Source organism: Muscardinus avellanarius, assembly GCF_963383645.1.
Source record: "Muscardinus avellanarius genome assembly, chromosome: 10".
Lineage (NCBI taxonomy): Eukaryota > Metazoa > Chordata > Mammalia > Rodentia > Gliridae > Muscardinus > Muscardinus avellanarius.
Window position 1 is genome coordinate 100,222,064 of NC_137796.1, and position 22,374 is coordinate 100,244,437.

At 51.1% G+C, this 22,374-nt stretch overlaps 1 protein-coding gene across 3 annotated transcripts in view; it reads right to left on the reverse strand.

Moving 5' to 3' along the window:
* Positions 1-22,374, reverse strand: part of ABCC1 (ATP binding cassette subfamily C member 1 (ABCC1 blood group)) — a gene marked incomplete at both ends in the record, with an annotated part of 144,467 nt that overhangs the window by 72,913 nt on the left and 49,180 nt on the right. For all 3 annotated transcript variants that reach the window (XM_080703020.1, XM_080703019.1, XM_080703018.1), the window contains 4 exons: positions 3,171-3,232; positions 16,681-16,806; positions 18,225-18,362; positions 19,406-19,531. In XM_080703020.1, coding sequence (XP_080559146.1) covers positions 3,171-3,232; positions 16,681-16,806; positions 18,225-18,362; positions 19,406-19,531 — 452 coding nt within the window. The remainder of the gene's footprint in view (positions 1-3,170; positions 3,233-16,680; positions 16,807-18,224; positions 18,363-19,405; positions 19,532-22,374) is intronic.

The window sequence follows — 22,374 nt, forward strand, 5'->3', positions numbered from 1 at the left end:
GGACAGGCTCACGGCACACACCGTGCCGCTGCCAGCCCCTCTGGGGACACCGCCCCTGCCGCCCAAGGCAGCCAGGGGCTGGGGAAAGACGGGTGGGTAGACGTTGGGGCCTATCAGTCATTGTGGCTAATCTTGTTAGGTCATCCAGGAAAATGGCCTTATCTTTATAGTGATGCATGGAGAATATTTAGGAAGGAAATATCAGGCTGGCTCTAATTATTTCTCAAGTTCTAAATTAGAAAAGGCTTATATTGAGCTAGGCATGGCGGCATATGCCTGCAATTCCAGTACTTGGGAGGCTGAGGCAGGAGGATTGCAGGTTCGAGGACAGCCTCAGCAGGTAGTGAGACTCTCATCAATCTAGTTAGACCCTGTCTCAAAATAAAAATAATAAAAATAAAAATAAAAATGAAATAGGTCTGGGGGTATAGCTTGGAGGGAGAATGCCCCAGAGTTAAATCCCTAGTACTGTGCACCCATGCTTGTATACGTGCGTGTACGTGCACGGACGCGCGCACACATACACACACACCCTAAAGTAAAAAGAAAAGGTTTATATGACAAAACCAAAGGGATCATTAAGTCTGAGTGATGCGTTTATTTGGGCTTCATACGTGCTGTGTGAGCATCCTTTATCTGAAATGCTTGGGAGTGGCCAGAAGTGTTGAGATTCTTTCCAATTCTGAACATGTCCACGTACATCACGAGATGCAGAGATAGGACCGCAGTCTAAACATGCAATCCCTTTGCTTCCTATAGGCCTCCCGGCGCGGGGCTTTGGACTCCGGCTTTCGGGCGCCTGTTTTGACGGCCGTGCGTCCCGTAAGCTCAGGTGTAGTGTGTGCTACCTGCAGCATCACGGTGGTGCTCAGAAGATTTTACATTTGGAGCTTGGGTGTGGTGGCTGCACACCTGTAATCCTGGTCCTGACGCAGGAGGGCTGCAGGTTCCAGGCCAGCCCCAGCAACTGAGCAACACTAAAAGGGGCTGGGTGCAGTTCAGAGGTAGGATGCCTCCGGTTCGATGTCCAGCACACACACACACACACACAAAGTTTCAGATTTCAGATCTGGTGTGCTTAACCAGTACTGGTCTTTCAATGTGTATAGACACTCAATAAAAAATTTAAAAACTGATATTTTCATTTATTTGGAAGTAATTGCAAATTTATAGGAAAATTACATGAATTGTTCTTTGCCACGTTTGTGGCATCATTCTGTCTCTATCCATCTATATACACACAGCAACACGATTTTTTTTAACTGTTTGACAGTAAGCGAGGTCATATACCTTTATCCCTATGGCGTGTACCCTCCAGAAAACAAGATGCGCTTTTATACGATCAGAATATAGTGATCAAAATTAAAAATGGTATTAGCTAGGATATAATAGCCTATAATTCATGTCCAAATTACACCAAGTGTTCCAGGGATATTCTTTAATAAAGGAAATAATTATTAAAATAATATTTCAAGATATTATTTTAAATAATATTATTATTAAAAATATTTAGCAGTCTGGGTGTGGTGGTCCACATCTATCATCTCAGCTACTCAGAAGGCCAAGGCAAGAGGATCCCAAGTTCAAGGCTCGCCTAGGCAACTTGGTGAAACCCTGGCTCAGAGTAATATTTTTAAAGGGCTGGGTTTGTAGACCGGTGGTAGAGCGTTTGCCTAGCCTGTGCCAGGTCCTGGGTTCTGCCTGCAGGACCTCCAAGTGAAAGAGAAATTTAGTTAAAAAATAAAGATGGCTCCAAAAGTTCACAAAGACAAGAGCAGTGCATCTTAGGGGGGAACGGATCCCAGCAATTTCCAGGAACATGTTGACACTGGGCAGAATATGAGGTACCAAAAACCAGGAGGGCCAGAAAGAAGCCTGCGCAGATGCTGAGCGATGGCTCCAGGTGTTTTCTTGTTACTGCTCTATGTGCATCTTTATTACCATGTTTTCTATGATGTGATGTATGATTTTTCTAGTGGGGGGGCAATGCCAATAATAATAATGCAGTCAGCCCTCCATACCTGTGGGTTCTTTTTTTTGTGTGTGTGGTACTGGGGTTCCTGGAAACCCTTCTCCGGGCTACACTCCCAGACCTATTTTATACTTTTATTTGGAAACAGGGTCTCTCAAGCCAGCGCGGCTGACTCCGAACCAGCGCGATCCTCCTGTCTCCGCTTCCCAAGCGCGGGGATGACAAGCGTGGCCACCACGCCCGGCCGTACCTGTGGGTCGTACATATTCAACGAGCATGGATCAGAAATCTTCGAGCCAGGTGTGGTAGCAGAAGCCTGTAATTCCGGCCACTCAGGAGGCTGAGGCGGAAGGCTTGCAACTTAGTGAGAACCTTTCTCAAAATAAAATTAAAAATGGCTGGGTTATAGTTTAACGGCAGAGAGCGGGCCTGGGTTCAATTCATAGTTCCCCAAAAATTATTTTCCAGGAAAGAACATGTGCAATTTTTTCTAGCCATTATTCCTTAGGCACTATAGTCTAATAGCTACTTACACAGCATTAATGTCATATTAGGTATTACAAGTAGGCGAGAGACCATTTACAGTGTACAGGAGGATGTTTATGGGTTTAAATGCCATACCATATAAGGGAAATAAACATTGGGGATTGCAGTAACTATGGGGACTGAGGACTAGAACCAATTCCCCCAATACCAAGAGATGACTATAATTATAGTTCATGTAAAAAAAAAAATATCCAAACCCAACAGTAAGCCCACAGCAGGGCAGCTCCTGGCCAGACCTTTCACAGCCGTTGCCGTTAACCCAGGTTTGTGTACAGATCACATTTGGGAAAGAGTTGTCTCTGAGACCACACACCTGTCACAGGAGACTTAGAACACTTTTTTTTTTTTTTTTTTACATTAGGGATTGAACCCAGAGGCATTCTACCTCTACATTACGCTCCCAGCCTGATTTTATTTCTTATTTGGAAACAGAGTCTCCCTAGGTTGCTGAGAGCCCTGCCAAGTTGCCGAGGCTGGCTTCGAACCCGCGATCCTCCAGTCTTAGCCTCCCAAGTACTGAGATGACAAGCGTGCGCCACCACGCCCGGCTAGCACGCGCTCCTGCCGAGCCCCACGGCACCTTCGTTGGCTCATTTATCCATTCATCCACCCATTCGTTCCCCACCACTGCCGGGGCCCCCGAGCTCCTTACCCCGTGATCCACCAGAAGGTAATCCTGGAAAGGAACGAGGCGCTGGACTCCGGGCAAGGATTCTAGCCGAGGAAAAGCACAGGGGGTAGAAGAGAAACAAACGGTCAAGATTTTCCTCTGTCAGAGCGTAGCAGCCATTGAGCGCCCCTCCTTCAAAAGGATGCCGACCGTGGCCCCTGCTCTGCGCCCAGGCAGGCTCCCTCCTGAGCCTGGGAGACGGGACCACAGCCCTCAGGGCGTCCGCTAAGCACGAGCACAGCACAGCCAGCGGCAGCCCTGCCTTGGGTCATCCCTACGGCAACCCGAGTTGCTACCAGCACCCCCACTTCACTCATTCACCCCGCAAGCGTTTTCAGAGTGCCTACTAGATGCAGGGCACTCTAAAAGTGCTCCAGACCCGCCTTTTCTCGTGTCCCCACAGCGACCCTACCACCCGGTAGTACTATTTTTCCCACTTTATTCGTGTATTCACTGAACATGTATTCTTTGAGCACTCTAGAGAGAGCTATATTACGGAATTATGTTCCCACAGAACGCTATGAACACAGCACTACTGCTATCTCCACTCTATTCATTTATCTACCCAACAAATATTTCCTGAACACCTGGGTGCCAAGCACATCTATGAATCGCAACACAGACGCGACCCCTGCCTGTGGGAAGCTTGCGGTCTACGGTGGTCATGTGACCGCCAGGCCCGCTGGCCTGTTCTACCAGCTCAGCACACAAGTTCTCCCGTTTCATCTTCACGACCATCTCGCGAGGTGGGTGGGACTGTCCCCCATTCCTCAGCTAACGAAATGGAGGAAGAGAGGGAAAATGACCTATCCAAGGCCCCCCAGCTGCAAGGCGGGGGAGACAGGACGTGTGCCTCAAGCAATCAAGCTTGAGAGGAGACAGTAATCAACTGGTCAAACAACAAACAAGGGTAACTTCAATGGGTGCCTCCAGGGGAGGTCAGTGAAACCGGTGAGGCCAGCTCAGGGGCGAGGTCCCTGGAGGTTACCAGGGTCCAGGGTCGCAGAGGGTCCCCAGGAAGACAACCCAGTGGAAACCTGGAGAGCCAGGAGAGGGAAGCGAAGGACAGAGGGAAGGCAGGACGCAGCACACAGCAGTGTGTGGGCAGAAGGCAGTGTGGCAGACCCCAGGGGCAAAGACAGACCTAAGCAGTCTACACCAGAGGCCACGCACGGTCTACACTGGAAACCACACGGGACTGTGGGTCTGCATCTTCTGGGAAGTGAGAGTCATTGGGAGGTTCCAAGCAGCTATCAAAGAATCTCCTTCCAGAGGCACAAAGACGTGGCTTCTCAGCTCAACAAGAGGCGGGCAAGGAAGGCACCCCAGGACAAAGCCTCGGGTTACAAAGGGCGGCTTTCAACTCCGAAGCCTAAGCCTTGATACAGAGAAGCAGGAGGGGGAGGTCACCGTGCAGGGCTGAGGCCTTCAGCCAGGGATGCCACTTGGGAGTCCGGCGTCCGGGCCTTGGAAAAGCACGACGCGTGACTCGCACGCACACGCGCGCATTCAGATTGAGCTAGGCTAGGATCCGGGCATCAAAATTTTGTTTCTGTGTTAAACTTCCACATTCTTTCTTCTTGGCACAGCGACTGGGCAGTAAACATACTGGGCAGTAAACATACGAGATAAGCCCGGAACATCTCGTTACGCCCTCCAGCGAGAAACTCGTGATGACTAGAATTGTTAACCGGCCTCAGAAGCAGCCAAAAGCGGCTTCCACTAGGCAAAGAGGGGACAGAGATGAGTACAAGCCACCGAAACACGCGCTCTCCATGAGCCCGGAACACGAGGACATCTGGGTGTTACTCATGAAAGGACACTCGGAAAACCAGGTCATGGTTCTGGGAAACAGGAAAGAGAGAGAGAAAGAAGCATTCCCCCCAATTTTTTCTAAAGGAACCCACACCACAGAATGACCCAGGAGGAGGAAAAGTGTTTTTCATTAAAAAAAAAAAAAAATTCCCAGTAGGGCATAGTGGTGCACACCTGTAATCCCATTCCTTGGGAAGCTGAGACAGGAAGATCACAGTTTCAAAGTTAGTCTCAGCAACCTAGAGAGACCATCAACAACGCAGTGAGGCCCTGTTTCAAAATAAAAAAAAAATAAAATAGGGCTGGAGGTCCAGCCCAGAGATAGAATGTTCCTGGGTTTAATCCCTAGTACCACACACATGCAAATAAATAAATAAATAAATAAATAAATAAATAAATAAATAAATTAATAACCCCAGTTAATAAAGAAAAAAAATGACATAACTTTGTCTAAAGATATAATGAGCTACTTTGCAACCACACTGGCTTACTGGGATAGTTGACCTTACAGAATTATTATGAATAGTTTAAGATCAGATGGTGGTTTGACAGTTATATATCTTATCTTTCAGATACTATATTTGGATAAAGTTGAGTGAAGGGTACAGAGGAACTCTGCTATTTATGCAACATTTTGTGGGCCAAACTATTTCAAATTTTGAAGCTATTAAAGATAAACGTGAAGCCGGGCGTGGTGGCGCACGCTTGTAATCCCCGTACTTGGGAGGCTGAGACAGGAGAACCACGCGGGTTCGAAGCCAGCCTCAGCTACTTAGTGAGGCTCTCAGCAACTTAGTGCTAGACCCTGTTTCCAAATAAAATATAAAAAATAGGTTTGGGAGTGTAACCCAGAGATAGAAGGCCCCTTGGTTCCAATGCCAATACCACACACACACACACACACACACACACACACACACACAAAAAAAAAAAAAAAAAAAAGAAATGTGAAAAACAACCATATCCTCCAAGAATGTACACTCAAACACTTACGCTGGTGATGCAGGTAAAGCCCACAGCACTCTGCACACCAAGCCATCTAGTTTATGTGTCCATCATAAAACCTAAATGCACAGCCCTGTGCTGTGGGGGCCAGGGAGGTTCCCAGCTCCAGCTGCCCGCCCCATTCACCTGGGGAGTGTGCTACAGGCAGGTGCCCAGGGCCCCACCCTAGACCAACTCAATCAGGACCTCTTGGGTGGGGCGCCTTGGTGAGTAGCTTCTTAGTAAGCCAAGCTGGACACTACTGGTCCACGGACCTATGTTCCAGAACAACTTAGAGCTGAGTACGTTCAGACTGGGGAGCCAGACAGACCTGGGTTCAAATCTTGGCTCTACTATTTGCCAGCTGAAGGTCCTGGGCAAGTTCCTCCATCACAAGCCTTGATTTTCACATCTAGAAAATGGGAGTTGTTGATCCCGTGCGCAACACGCCTTGCGGGACCGCCAGGTGGCCGAGCCAGGTCCTTGGGGTGGTGCCAAAGCTGGAATTTTTCCAATCCAAATTGATAACATTACTCATTGGTGGGGTGTTTGCTTAGCCAGCCAAGTAGAAAACACCTCAGTGAGCCTGGGCTTCCTTCTGGAAGCGCGGAGGCCCTCCTGCCGCAGGCCTGCCCACCCACGGGCAGTGGGCAGGTTATCAGGGAACCAATGGCAGGTCCGCCCCACCTGCAGCACTGCTGGAGGAGGCAGGTGTGGGGTGCAGCTGGCAAACACTCATTTATTTCTTAGGCAAATATTTAGAGAGGGGCTGCTTCTATGCCAGGATGAGGGCCAAGCCCTAGCGACAGGCTTGTGGAGAGGGTGGTGAGCCTCTCGCTCACGCAGCGCCCCACACTAATGGACGCGAGAGCAGGCAAAGCAAGATGGGACTCGAGGTAGAGCTATCGAGGAACAAAACACAGCCAAGAACCAGGAGCTCCCGAGAGGAGGGAAGCCGGGGCCGGCGGAGGTGAAGCGTTGGTGGGAGGGACGGGTTCAGTCCCCGCTCTGCCACCTAAGAGCTGTGGGACCTTAAGCAAGTTGCCCAGAGAGAAAACTAAAAGAGCTAAAATGTGCCACATACTTAGAATCGCTCCTGGAATGGTGGGTGGTAATAATAATGATGATGGTGGCATTTAATAATAGTAATTGGTTTTGTTTTTTGGTACTAGGGATCTCACTAAGTTGCTGAGGCTAGCCTCAAACCTGTGATCCTCCTGTCTAAGCCTCAAGGGGCATTCTACCTCTGAGCGACACTCCCAGTCCTATATTTTATTTATTTATTTTTATTTATTTTTTATTTTTTGGTGATACTGAGGTTCCTGGAAGCCCTTCTACCTCCGGGCTACACTCCCAGACCTATTTTTATTTGGAAACAGGGTCTCTTAGGCCAGCGAGGCTGGCTCCGAACCAACGCGATCCTCCTGTCTTTGCCTCCCGAGCGCAGGGATTACAAGCGTGCGCCACCACGCCTGGCTATTTTTTATTTTTTTTTAATGGTACTGAGGATGGTACCTCTAAGCTACACCCCCAGCCCTATTTTTTGTTGTTGTTTTGTTTTGAAACAGGGTCTCACTGAGTTGCAAAGGGCCTCACTAAGTAGCTGAGGCTGTCTGCAAACTGTGATCCTCCTATCTCAGCCTCCCAAATGCTGGGATTACAAGTGTGCGCCACCACGCCCGGCCCCCAGCCCTATTTTATTTTGTAGTTTGAAACAGGGTCTCACTAGGTTAGCATTAACTAGAAGAGACGGCCAGTGGGGCCCCAAAATTCAGCCTATTCTAGCACAACCCTCACTCTAGCTAGTCAAACCGAGTCCCCCGCCCCGGGACAAGACTCACCCTAAAAATGCAACAGAGTGTGTTACTGCAGGGGCGTCCCTCAGCTTCTAATGTGCACACTAGGAAAGCTTCATCTAATCCCTCCCCCAGCATGAATCCTTTGCCTCTGGACCCAAAGTGAATTTTCAGATCATCTGAAGTTTGAGTATATAGCACTGTCATTCTCCTCAGGTGGCAAAAAAGAAAACTTATGAGTTGAAAAAACTGGTTTCCGGAAGCCCCTATCTGATACAGAAGGCCTCAATTGATAACAAAGGCAACTGGACTTGTTAAGCGGGCCAAGGTTGATAGTGGAGGAGACAGGAAAAAAAGGCTGACAGATAAGGATTCAGGAGCAGTCCACCGCAAGGACACTGCCCCAGGACTTCCTTAAAGGAACTGCGCACGTCTAAGACAGAGGGTCAGCGGCTCTTCTACCCAGGGTGCATCTGATGTACGCAAGCCTAGAAAGATGCTTTAGCATCCACACGGGCTGGAATGTTTGGCCCCAGGTGAGCTGGCCAGAAGCCCAACTTGGTCTAAGAGGCCCAGACACCTGCTCTTTGAGAATCGGCCATGAATGACCTCGCAGAGGGTAGTCTGGGGACTTGGTCTGGGTCCTTCAGCCTTCTGGCCTGTTGATTCAGAAATCCTCTGGGCCTCACCCACCTGACGTCTGGCTCTGTTTCTGCTTTTAGTTCAAACATGCTTTTCCACAGCTCGCTGGCCCGGTAGCTTACGCGCCCGTGGCGAGGGGTGTGTGCAGCAGCCAGCCAGCCAGCTTAGAGCAGCTCCCTGGAACTTGCAATGTGAAGGCCTGGGCCCCACACAAACCCGGAACTGCAGGGGTGGGGCCTGTGAGAACCTGACACTTCGCTCCCAAGACCCTCTGCGTCTTCACCGGATCACCCTGCCCGGCTGGGGCACTGTGAAGATTAAATTAAGAGACACGGTGCACTAAGCTGCTATAGTTACTACTGGTTGGAACAACCAAAATGTCCAAGAGATTTCCCAGCACCAGGTAAACACCCACGATCTGTGCCTGACACCAGCCAGGCACCTGCGTCTCCTCTACCGTGGCATGCAGGCAGAGCCTCCTCCCATGCCCTCTCATCAACCTGGCCCTGTTTTTTCTTGGTGTCTGACCCTCTAATGTGCACAGGCTCAACAGCCTGGCTCGGCCCTCCTCTCTACCTGTCCTGGTGCCTGCAATGGCTGAGTGCCAACCTCCTGTGTCTAATGGGCCCTCCTTCTTTCAGCCTGAGGAATCTCCCCCCAAAACATGTACAAATGAGAGAGGAAAGGGTGTCGATCCACTGGGTCAAAATCTCTCCTGGGCCCCCACCATAGCCAGATTGCAATGCCAAGTTCCTGTCATGACACAGGATTCTCCCTGGGTCCCCTCACCCTCGGCTCCTTGGCTCTTTCCTGGCCATATCCACTCACCTCCCACCCCCTCCGAGAGAGCCAAGCAGGATTCTATGTGGCCCCAAACAGGCACAGGCTCCATGGGATGGCTAGACCTCTCCACGGGCCAGTTCCTCTGTGGAACACCCTCCCATCCCGCCTGCCGCGCCGCCGGGCAGAAGCCTCTCACTCCTTTGGCTCAGGCATCCCTCCCTCCTGGGATGCTGGCCCCTGAGCCCCACGCTCACTGGGGACCACTGCTCCCCCACCCCTGCGGCCCCACCGTCCACCCTGTGTCATTAGTTGATTTGCCTGCTGCCTTCCCTCTCCCATCGTTCCTGGAGGGCAGGGGTCAAGTTTGGTCCATTTCTGGCCCAGCTCAGTCCTGAGACAATGGATAGATGAACGAATGAATGAGTGAATGAATGAATGATCAAACGCCTGAAGAGGGAATGGAGAAAAGATAGAGCTCGCAATGCTTTCACTGACAGTCCAAGATCTGGCCTCCAGCAGGGGACGAAACCTGACCACAAAGACTGATACAAGACTGTATCCTGACCTGGGTTCCAGCTATTCATTTAATCAAAACTTATCAAACGGTAACTTAAAATCAGAAATTCCACTGTATAGAAGTTTCTTTTTCTCTTAGTGTGTGTGTGTGCGCGCGCGCGCGTGTGCGTGTGTGTTACTAGAGATTAAGCATTAAACCCAGTGAAGTTCTCCCTCTGAGCTACACCCCCAGTCCTATTCTATTTATTTTGATGAGGGCCTTTCTAAGTTGCTAAAGCTGGCCTCAAACCCCTGAGCCGCTCAAGTCCTGAGATTACAATCATGCGCCACCACACCCTGAAGTTACACCCGGCTGAAGTTATACTTTACAGGAAAAAGAACTGCAAATAGACACGGACTGAACCAACTCTTGCTAATGATACGCACGGTGAGGTGCCTGCTTGAAGGACACTAATGTATTTCCAAGTAAGTTTCAGATATCTAAAAAAAATCAGTGGATTCCCTGGCTGGCCAGATGTGTGAGAAAGCAGGTTTAGCAAAACGTCAACTGTCGCTCTCAGCTATATGACTGCTCACCGTAGAATCCTTTCGGTTTTTCTGTTGGCTTGAAAATGTTCACAGTAAAGTGTGGACAGAAAAAAATATTCCCTATTATTTCAACAGGACTCAAAGGTCCCTCTTACTCCAAATACGCTGCGCGGTTTTTGGTGAATGTTCTAAAGCAATGTTTTGAATTGCGATCCACCCCAGGAATCTCGTGAAAAGCCATTCTGACTCACAGGTCTGATGCGGCCTGACACTGGATTTCCAGCCAGCCCTAGGAATGCGTGCCGATGCCACTGCACCGAGGGCCCCACGTGAACCCTGGGATCTGCAAAATGACTTTGTCAGCCTCAACTTCTCCCACTCTAAGCCATGGCCTCTGTGCCTCCAAGACTAACAAGGTCATAAAAAGTAATCCAGTTTCTAGCTGGGCGTGGTGGCGCACGCTTGTAATCCCAGCACTCGGGAGGCTGAGACCGGAGAATCCCGGTTCGCAGACAGCCTCAGCTACTTAGTGAGGCCCTATTTCAATTAAAGTATAAAAACTGGGGTGGGGGGGGTATAGGACAGAGGTCAAATGTCCCTGGGTTACATTCCCACACCTGCAAAAAAAAAAAAAAAGTAATCCAGCTTGGCTTCTACCCGGAACACACGCCCTTGGAGAACGGGCTCCATGCTATGAGGAAACACAAACTATGTAGTCCACACAGAGGCGGCAGCCCTGGTCAGTTGTTTGTGCAGACTCTTAAGAGCAGAAGTCTACATAAGGAAAGCGCTATTAGCCAGGCGTGGTGGCGCACGCTTGGGAGGCGGAGACAGGAGGATCACGCAGGTTCGAAGCCAGCCTTGCTGGCTTAAGAGACCCTGTTTCCAAATAAAAAAAGTATAAAATAGGTCTGGGAGTGGAGCCAGAAGTAGAAGGGTTTCCAGAAACTCCAGTATCACCAAAAAAAAAAAAAAAAAAAAAAAAAAAACACCACTATTCATCTAGCAATCCCAAAGCATTGAATAATGCTTATTATAACCAGCAAATGAATAATTCTGGCCGAATTCTGCCTTCCTGACATGTCCTGAGGAATCTGCAAGAACCTCCCTGCGCCCTTCCCACCAGAAAACTAATTTAAATGTGCATTAAATAGCTCCAAAACACTAAGTGAAAAGTTTGGTCAAAACCAACCATAAGCCAGGCGTGGTGGCGCACGCTTGCAATCCCTGCGCTCGGGAGGCTGAGACAAGAGGATTGCACAGGTTCGAAGCCAGCCTCAGCTACTTAGTGAGGCTCTCAGCAACTTAGTGAGACCCTGTTTCCAAATAAAATATTAAAAATAGGTCTGGGAGTAGAGCCCGGAGGTAGAAAGCCTCTGGGCTCCACTCCCAGTACCACAAAAAAAAAAAAAAAAAAAAAAGCCAATCATCAAGCTGCAACTAAATAAATATAGATAAAGCAGTTACAGTGGCAAATATTCTGTCACATCCATTTCATCACATAGGACAAATGCAAATTTTTTAAAGAGGGGGAAGAAAAGGTTTTAGCATCTTTTCCAGCCTCCAGCGTGTCTCCACACACTATAGTTCCCTTCTCTTCTTTCCTGATAAAATTAGCATAGGGGCTGGGCGTAGTGGCACACGCTTGTAATCCCCGAGCTTGGGAGGTGGAGACAGGAGGATCGCGCTGGTTCAGCCGTGCTGGCTTAAGAGACCCTGTTTCCACATAAAAAAAGTTAAAAAAATAGGTCTGGGAGTGTAGCCCATGGGAGTATATCCCGGAGGTATAAGGGCTTCCAGGAACCCCAGTACCACAAAAAAAAAAAAGAAAATTAGCAGAGGGTTGAAACTCCAGTGTTGAGATGGAGGAGGTGGAGGAAGGAGGGAGACCTAAAGGACGATGTAATGGTGCCCGTGTTGGGTGCCAAAACTGTAATAGTGTGAGATGGAGCCGCGTGGGTTCTTGTTCTTAGGTAGTTTAGAAAAAAAAAATAGCCAGAACTGTACTGCTGTAAGCTTAAGCAATTTTATTATTATAAAAGTAGAAAGAAGGGACAGAATAATAAAGCACTGCATCAGAGGACACAGTGGAGTGCCTTGAAAATAAGGCACTGAGGTTTTGAACATAGATCAGTTTTTATAAAGATTCATCATCTCCCATCTTGCTTAACCAAGTCTTTCTATCTGCTCCTGACAAAGGAGGTGTGGGCCCGCCCATTAGCTCCCTTGCAAACCTTTTGATATGATTATGAGGATTCACTATCTCCCACCTTGCTTGACAAAAAGCCTTTTCGGTTTTTATCTGCTAGAAGTTATTTATTATATAAACTTGTCTTTAAAATATGAAGGGGCGTGGTGGCATAGGCTTCTAATACCAGCACTTGGGAGTCTGAGACAGGAGGAGCCCGGTTCGCAGACAGCCTCAGCTACTTAGTGAGGCCCTCTGCAACTTAGTGAGACCCTGATTCAAAATAAAGAATAAAAAATCGGGCTTGGGAGGTAGCTCAGAGGTAGAATGTCCCTGGGTTTCATCTTCAGTACCACCAAAAAAAAAAAAAAAGAAAAGAAAAAGAAAAACTTTTTGCCAGGCATGGTGGCGCATGCTTGTAATCCCAGCACTTGGGAGACAGAGACAGGAGGATCGCACAGGTTTGAAGCCAGCCTCAGCTACTGAGTGAGGCTCTCAGCAACTTACTGAGAGCCTATCTCCAAGTAAAATGTATTTTATTTGGGAGTATACCCTGGAGGTAGAAAAGTCCCTGGGTTCTACCCCCAGTACCACAAATAAAATAAATAAATAAATAAATAAATAAATAAATAAATAAATAAATAAAATACAACTCCTTTGTGTATTTGGTCATCGCTTTTGGTAGCTGCTGCCTCCCCTCCCTGCCTGAGTGTTGCACAGTACCCAAGCCCTGGCTACTTTTTTTACATTTTGAAATTAACACCAAAACAATTTTCCAGTACCGGCGCATTCCCCATCAACGGAGACACTTGCCCTGACGATGTGGACCGGGGAGAATGCCAAGGCCAGTCTCAGTGTCACTTATGGGGAAGGGGGCGAGCGGAGGAGAGCTCTCCAAGCCCGAGTGTTGTACGTCCCTGTCACTCTGAGCTACATCATGAGGTGAGACCACAGTGTACCAATAAAAGCGTATCTTTAAAAAAAGAAAATGAGAAGAAGGTAAGGATGGAGAAGAGGCCTCACCTGACATCCCTGGAGGCCGGGGCACCTCCCTCAACAACATGGCACAATAAACTCTCACCAGGGGTCCACGGGGTACCAGGCCCTGTCCTGGGCACCCAGGTTCCTACGAAGCTTACAGCCCAGCACAAAGCCACTCTTTAGCCAAGACCCTGCCCTCGGCGAGCAGGTTCCAGCCAAGGCGAGTGATCTGCTGACACTGGGCAAGGCGCTGTGTGCCCCGGGACTCGGCTCCAAGTTCACCTGTCTGACCCGAGGCTTAAAGGAGACTCACCGCTGAGCCTGGTACTCAGTAGGAGTCTAATAAATGTCTCTGCCCTTTCCTGCCCAAGATAGGGAAAGAGAAGCCCTGACAAAAGGAAGGAGACTCTGGGAGGTTGGTGGGGGGGAAGTCATGAGAGCCAAGGAGATGCTATACCAAGAGCAGGCAAGCTTTTTCGTGAAGTGTCAAAAAGTAAATATTTTGGCCTTGTGGGAGATAGTCTGTAGCAACAATACAACTGTTCTCTCACAGCCTGAGGCAGCCAAGGACAACAGTAATGAATGGGCTTGGCAGTGTTCCAATAAAACTTTATTTACAAAAAATGTGTAGTGGGCCAAATTTGGCCCATGGGCTATGATTTATCAATCCCTGTTCTAGAATCCAAATGGCAAAAACGCAAATAATAGCCCAATGAGTTTTTTAAAAATAAATCCAAAGGAGGCCAGGCTGGTTGGAGGGGTCAGCGGACGCTTGTTCCCTCGGCTTGTGCACGAAGGCAGAACTGAGCCGGCCTCCCCACGTGTGCCGCCCGGAGGGTCATACTGCAGCAGAGGCAAGCAGGGTGTTCCCCACACCCTGGGAAGCCAGAAGTGCCATGGGACAGCAGGGGGGCGGCAGTGAGTGCAGGAGTGTGGTGTCTCAGCCCGCCACAGCCCAGCCTGCAGCTGTCAGGACCAAGCGCTTCATGCCGCCCCACCGCAGCAGAGCAGGTCCCAGGCCGGGCTGCTGGGGATGCAGAAAGCAGGAAAAGAAGACCCAGTCAGCCCTGCGAGTCAGCGGACACTCGGGTGCCAGGGGAGCAGGGGGAGGATTCTTACCCAGATCTCGAAAGCAAGACAGAGCCCCTCCCCCATAAAGCTTCTAGTAGGGTCCTCTTCCCCCAGGAAATCTGAATGGTCAAGTGGTTCCCACACTGGCCGGTCAACCCAACCAGGACTCAGTTTACCCTCGGAGCAACCCAAGGGCCACCGCCACTCAGGTGGGCGTGGCTTGTCTGTGTGATTCCCTGCCTTGCACGACAGCCTGCCATTGAATAAATGTGCCCTTCTGATGAAGACGCAGGTGCCACACACCCACCCGCACAACTGACACACACAGAAGACACACGTGTGCGCATACACACACACTCACGCACACACGCCTCTGTGTCAGGCCTGGAGGGACACCACTGAGGTGCTACGGGAATGCTCACTGCCTTTTTGAACTTTACACTCATGCAAACATGCCTGCCCAGACATACACAGACACACCTGTGAATATGAACACACATGCTCACAAGCACACATCACATGCAAGTGCCTACATGCACACGCACACCTGTGCAAGCATGCATAAATGCACACGCACACACACAGGTGTACACAGTCAACAGCCACGTGCACTCACTGGGCTTCCCCGCTCTACTCTCCCCGAGCAGGGAAGTGCAAGAACTGGGCCTCTGGGATGCACGGGACACCGGCTCCTCAACATGGCGGCCTTGCCGGCCTCCTCCGCGCCACCGCTCCCCGGCTCTCGGCATCACCCACAAAGCAAGCCTCGGCTGCTGCCAAGGCTCCAGCCAAGTCCAACAACAGAGGAAAACTGCTCCCGCTGCAGTTCACCCCTAACAGATGATTGACCCGGAACAAAGCGTCCCACAGGCTCAAAGGCTTCCGACACACCCCCACAAATCCCACTCGCCAGCCTGGCCCGTGGGGGACTGCCCGCCTCTCTGTCTCTTGGGCCTCTCCGGCCTCTCGCAGCTCTCTCCGACAGCACAGCACCGGCTGCTCCTGTGGTTGAGCCACAGCTCCATCCCAGGGCCCTTGCACCTGTGGCCACTCTCCCTGACTGCTCTTCCCTAGTGCCGGCCCATGTGTTCGCTCCTTCCTCCAGGGCTCTGCTCACACACTGTCCTGGAGAAGCCTTCCCTGACCGCCACCGGGCCCACACTGGGGGCCTGGCTCACTGTCACCCCGTGACGAAGTCTGCTTAGCACGCTGATTGCCACCAGGCCCACACTGGGGGCCTGGCTCACTGTCACCCCGTGACAACGTCCGCTTAGCACACTGACCACCACCGGGCCCACACTGGGGGTCTGAGTCACTGTCTGTGACCCCATGACAATGTCTGCTCGAATGGGCAAGAACTCTGCCATGCTCACAGCTCCCCGACTGGGGCCCGAGCTGGTACATGCTAGGGAGGGAAGGAGAGGAGGGAAAAGAGATGGAAGGACAACAAAGACGGGAGGAGGAGATGGAAGAGAGGAGGGAGAAAAGGAGGGAGGGAGGAGAAAATAAGAAGGGAGAAGGGAGAAAAACAGACCCCAGAGACCATGCGGTCCCGTGTTCACATTCTACCAGCAGGAAAGCGACCCTCTCCACCCCCACTGACATGGGAGCCCCCACCCCGCTTCTGTCCTTGAACCTGGCAGAAGAGATGAAGGTCGAAGGTCATGAACCCAAATCCCTTAGGGCTGGCACGTGCCAGGACCGAGGGAGGCAAGACGGCACAGGACGAGGGCATGGTGGTGATCGCAGCGGGCCACGCCAATCTCCAGGGCTCCTGCCAACTGCTGCCCGCAGGACCACGGCCCCAGCTTGCCAAAACTTGGCAGTTTTGTTAAAACCCTGGACAGATGGAATTTATGTGAAATTGGCCAATTTCTAAATATTCACTGCACTTCCTAAAATCACCATGCCCTGTGAGCAACCGTCCAGGCACGTGAGAGACGCAGCCGTCTCTAACTACAGAGCAGAACCTCTCCTCCTTCAGCCCCGCCGCCTTCCACGTCTATGCCTCGGTTCCCATCTGTGGGGCCAGGAGGTTGCAATCCCTCGTCTGTGCCACCCAGAGGTCCAGGGGGCTGGAAGGAGACCCTAGAGGACAACGCGGGCTCAGAGCCGGTGCCCAGGAAGCATTGGCCGGCGAGGGTGCTATGTCTCTCTTGCACACGCGTGTGCCTGTGGTCACACTTACCGGGTCGTTGATGGTTTCGGAGAACAAGGGTGAGCGGTCTGAGAAACAAGAGAGCACGAGCTGTACCAACACCAGGGAGAAGTACAGGTAGAAAGTGCTGTCACGAAACAGGTTGACGCGGGCGTCCTGGACAGGAGAGGAGGGAGGAAAGGGGGTCACTGCCCTGAAGTGGCCGGCAGAAGCCACTGTGCTAAGCCTCTAAGGCTCGCGATGAAGCTGAATCCCAACGTCCTGTGGGGATGGGCTGTAGAGATGGGACGCCATGATGGCCGAGACCCGCCTCGGTTATATGTAATACCGGGATGGGATTCCTTATTACCTATTTGGGGGGGGGGGGTAGAACCCTGGGGCATTCTACCTCTGAGCTACACTCCAGGCTCCATTTTTATTTTGAAACAAGGTCTCGCTAAGTTGCCAAAGGCCTCGCTAAGTGGCTGAGGCTGGCAAGCACTGGGAACCTTTTTTTCTTTATAAATTATTCAGCAGAAGTATTCAGGTAAAACTACATAAACTGGGGTGGGTCATGCCAGCGGGGCAGGCTGCTGACGGCCCGCCTCCTGGGTCCAGGTCCAGGACCGGCCGGACTCCCTGCCATGCCCACCGCTCTCGGGACAAAACAGAAGAAAGGCAGCTCTGTCCGTGGGCACTCAAGGACACCCACGCGGGCAGCGGAGGCCGGGCCGTGGGAGTGCATACGAGCCACAGCCAAGGCCTCGCTGTGGGACTCAACCTCTATGAGCCTCGGTTTCCCCACCTTCGGACATGCCAGTGGTTTTTAACCAAGGGTGGCTTTGTCCCCGGGAGCACGCAGCAATGCCCAGAGACACATTCCTCACAACTTGGGGGAGTGGTGCTGAGCCAGGGATGCCCCCCAAAACCCCGCAAGACACAGGGCAGTATCCTGCAACAAAGACATCTCTGGTCCAAAACGTCAATTTGAGCTGAGGTTGGGGAATCCTGCCCATCATGGCGAGATCGTTCACAAACAGCACTCGGTCCCCGCACGGCACTTGGAAAGCGAGAACTTAATCCAGGTCCAGGGCCGCTGCCACCAAAGAGAGGCTGCGCTGCACACCGTAGGTGCTTGGCAAACGCTCTGTTCCTTTTTCTTGCACGGTCTTGGACTAGCTCCAGGGAATGGCGGCTAAGAGTCTAAAAGTGCATACTCTTCGAAATTCCCCGGAGCAGCACCCCGCAGCCAATGTAAACTACTTCTCCTGCCAGAGCAGCACAGAGGCACAAAGGTAACGCGGGGACACAGCCAGGGCCCCTGCGGAGGCAGCGGCTCGGCGCACGGCGCTCCCCCATCTGAAGACAGGTGCTCCTGACTTGCCTTGCTGCGTGCTGTGGACAGAGGCCCACGGGGTGACACATTTGCACACCGCAATGGACCTGATGAGGATTTGATGGAGTAGGGATGCCCCAGGGAAGAAGCTGGACCCATGTGGTACCCGTCCCTGGTTCCCATGGCAACACGGGGGCAGAGGGAACGAGCATCTCTCCCGCAGGGTGCTGCAGGGGGATGCGGTCAAGGTGCCACCTACCTCATTTAAGGCAGTGATGATTTTGGATCTCAAGATGGCAAGGGCACAGAGCAGGGCTATGAGCCAGAAAACGAGCATGACCCCTGAGGACTGAACGCCCTTCCTCCTCTCCAGCTGAATCAGAAAAGTGGCGAGCAGCTGGAAGAGAGAAGAGACAACCCGAGGGCTCAGGGAAGGCAGGACCCATGTCCAAGGTCCCAGGAGCCCTGCCATGCCCAGGGCCTCTGGGAAAGCTCAGGAACCTTCTGGAGGTCTTCATCTGCAACAGGAGGTATCAACATGGAGAGCTGCGAGGATTTAAAAAGACCACACAGAGCTCTGGGGCAGCACGAGCGCGCTAGGGGAACACGCTGGGGGAAGCTCGCGTGGAACCGAGATCAGTGCGCTTTCTAAAAGATGACATAATAAATATTTAGGCTCCAAGGGCCATGGTCTCTGTCCTAAGTGCTCTGCTCTGCTGCTTTGCACAGTATGTAAACGAACAGAGGTAACTACCTGTGTCAATAAGACTTTATTTATAAAACAAGCAGAGGGCCAGGCCCTGGGCCACAGTTCACCTGGGTTAAGTCCTAGCTTCTACAATCACTGGGTGACCCTGAGGGAAGCACTTAACCTCACCCACAGAAGGGTATAAAGTGTTCTGAGAATTAGGTTGATATCAAGACAAGTAAAACAGCCACAGTATGCACTCGACATCCACCAGCTGTAATTAAGAAAGCACTTTTCCTGTCTACACCACCCGATGGGTCGTAGACCCACGAGAGGAAGGCTGATTCCCGTTCCACTTGGCACCTCCCCGACCACAGCCTGAACACCCCAGCAGGTCAGGTCCCAGGCAGTGAGTATAAATGACCGCGGTACACCAAACACATAAAAGATGCTGTCCGGCATTGAGCCCCCGTGGTGGACAGGCCATCAGGGCAGGGTGGAGACTGGCAAACCGGGCAGCAGTGCCCCATCCCCCCTCCACGGGGTTGCAGCTCACCTCGCTGGACAGTGCAAGGCCAGTGTGGCCACATCTCGGAGTTTTTCCATAGAAGCCAGGTTTCTGGATTTTTACCTAGAAATTTTACCTAGAAAATTTTTACCTAGAAATTTTCTTGGGTCTAATTGCCACTACTACTTGCAGCCCCAGTGGGCCTGGCGGATGGCGGGGGCTTTGCAGCCGGCCTCCTACTCACCATGGTGATGCCCAAGAGGGTCGGGCTGACCAGAAACACCGGGGCCAGGAACACACCCTGACTTCTTTCCCAGAAAGAGTAGAAGAGGTCTGCCCAGCAGACTATCCACAGCAAGAACCCCAAGGCCTGGAAGAGAAGGGAACACGCGTTTCTTACAATGAGCAGCTCCTCACTAGCCCCAGCCTCCCGTGGAAACTCGGCCTCTGGAACTAGCCAACCCCCAACGATGGCCGTGGTCCTCAGGTAAGACACTGCCTTTTGGAGCATGGATGAGTCCCAGCAGGGCAAGGGGCAGCACCGCCACCAGTCACTGGGCCACACCTTAGAAAGACTCTACACTGAGATTCTTTGGGTTTGGGGAGGTGTTATTGTTATTGTTGTTTATGGTGCTGGGGAAGGGACTCACGGGTGTTCTACCTCCAAGTTACACCCTCAGCCCTATTTTATTTTTTAATTTTGAAAAAGGGTCTCACTAAGTTATTGAGAGTCTTGCTAACTTACTGAGGCTGGCCTTGAACCTGCAGTCCTCCTGTCTCAGCCTCCCAAAGACTGGGATTACAGCTATGTGTCACCATGGCCGACTCTGGCTGATAATTTTCCCAGCACCAAAACTCCAGAGTCCAGCCTGTGACCCATCTGTACCTGTAACCCTGCAAACTGGATAAAGACCCTCACGAGGTACTGTTCATTCACACTCATTCACAAATTCACACTCATTCACAAATAAGTGTGAATGAGGCACGAGGGCCTGCATTTCTGGTGCTCAAAAAACACAAGCGAAGTTGGCTTCGGGGAGCCAATGGTCTAGCGGAAGACAGCTGCCAGGAGACACACAAACATCCTGCCAGCTGATGAGCTTTGTGCAGAAAAATAAAGCAGGTATAGTAGTTAGGTATAAAACGTCCCCTCAAGAGCTCATTTATTCATGTTTGTAACTGAGTCGTGGGGGCTGTAATCCCAGGCTAGGCTGGCAGGGTGATGCTGGAGGCGGTCCCTGAGGTGTGACCTTGGGATCAGCAGGGTTCCTCCTCCTCCCCCACCCCCGCTTCCGGCCTCCATGGTGTGAGGAGCACAGCCCACACACTCTTCCTTTCTCCGCCTCCTACCGCCATGCCCCAAGATCCATGGTCCCCGGCCTCACAGGGACTGAACCCGAAACCATAAGATAATAAACCTTTGCTCTAAGTTGTGTGGTCAAGTCTTTAGGTTATAGCTGTAAAATGCTGACCGGAATAGCAAGTAAGACTGAGTGGTTGGGGAGGCTGCTATGACCAGGAAACGTCCAAGTAAAGAGGAGAAAGAAGTGAGTGTGTGGCAGAGAGAACAGCCCAGGCAGAGGGTACAGGAAGCGCAAAGGGCCCGTGGTGGGCAGAGGGTTTGCTGCTGCTGTATTGCAAGGTTCTTATGGTCAGATATGCAATGTGCCCTGAAGAGCTCAGGATTGATAGTTAGGTCATGAGGGTTGTGACCTCATCAGTAGATCAATCCACTGTAATGAACTCACTGGCCAGTAGGGTGTGGCTGGAGAAGGCGGGCCGTGGGGGCGTGGCCTCGGGGACTGCTGTGTCTTTGAATCCCCTTGCTGGCTGGCTCTCTGCTTCTGGCCTCCGTGACGTGAGAGCAGAGCCCCCCTCTCCCTCTCTTTCCCACCACCATGCCCTGAGCCTCAGACCCTGGCCTCCCACGGACGGAACCTGGACTCTCCAGAACACTCTGAGCAAATCAATCTCCCTTCCTCTAAGTTCACTGTGTGGACTGTTATTTTAGATTATAGCAGTGAGCATATTGGCCAAGTCAGAAATCTTCCGGACTTACTCCCAGGAGTGGGACGCTAATGGCAGGTTCTTGAGTAAAGTAAGGACAAATTTGATTCATACTTTAAAAGGAAGATAATGCTCCCCGGAAATCTGCAAAGTGCTCTAAGAGGAAGACCTCACATCTGGTTCACAATAGGAGAGTACTGGCATTTTTACAGGCTTTCTTGAGGTTTTAGGTTCACAGAAAAGTTAAAAGATAAGAGAGATCTGAGCTCCCCCCAGCCCCCAAAAGGGCACAGCCTCCTCGCTACCAGCGCCCTGTGCCGGGGCATCTCTAGCGATGGATGAGCCCACGATGGCACAGCCCGTCCCCCGCTCACACAGGTCCACTCCTGCTGTCGCACCTTGTAGGGTGTTTGGGCAAATACATGGTGACATGCGGTCATCGTTACAGGGGTTTTGTTTTGTTCTGTACTGGGGATTAAACCCTGGGGCACTCTACCTCTGAGATACACCCCCCAGCCCCTTTTTAAATTGGTGCGTATGTGTATGTGTGCGTTTGACACAAGGACTTGTTAAAGTTGATGATTATCTCACCAAGTGCTGAGGCTGACCTCAAACCCGTGTCTCAGCCTCCCAAGTACTGGTACTACCGTGCGCCACCATACCCGGCTCTTCATTATAATTTTTATCAATTATTTCCACTAGCCTCCATCTGTATTATCCTTCCCCACCCTCCAACACTGGCAAACACAGAGCTTTTTACTCCCTCCAGAGTTTTCCCTTTTTCTTATAGCTCGGTCGTCCAGATGCTGGAGCCTTTTTTTTTTTAAACCAGCAGCGGCAGCTGCGGCTTCTTTTTTGATTTGCAGTGCTAGGATTTCTCAGGGTCTTATACCTGCTGGGCAAGCACCCTACTCCTGAGCTCCATCCCCCTTCCTCAGACTGGCTTCTTTAAGATACATTTTAAGTCAGGCATGGTAGTGCACACCTGTAATCAGTATTTGGGAGGCTGAGACCAGGAGGATCTATGGGTTCCGGGCTAGCCTCAGCAATTTAGCAAGAACCTCTTAGCAAATGAATGAGATCCTGTTTTAAAATAAAAATAAACAGAAAAGGCTAGGGGTAGAGCTCAGAGGTAAGAAAGTCCTGAGTTCAATCCCAGTACTAAAAAAGGAGGAAAAATATATACTTAAGGTTCCTCCGCATCTT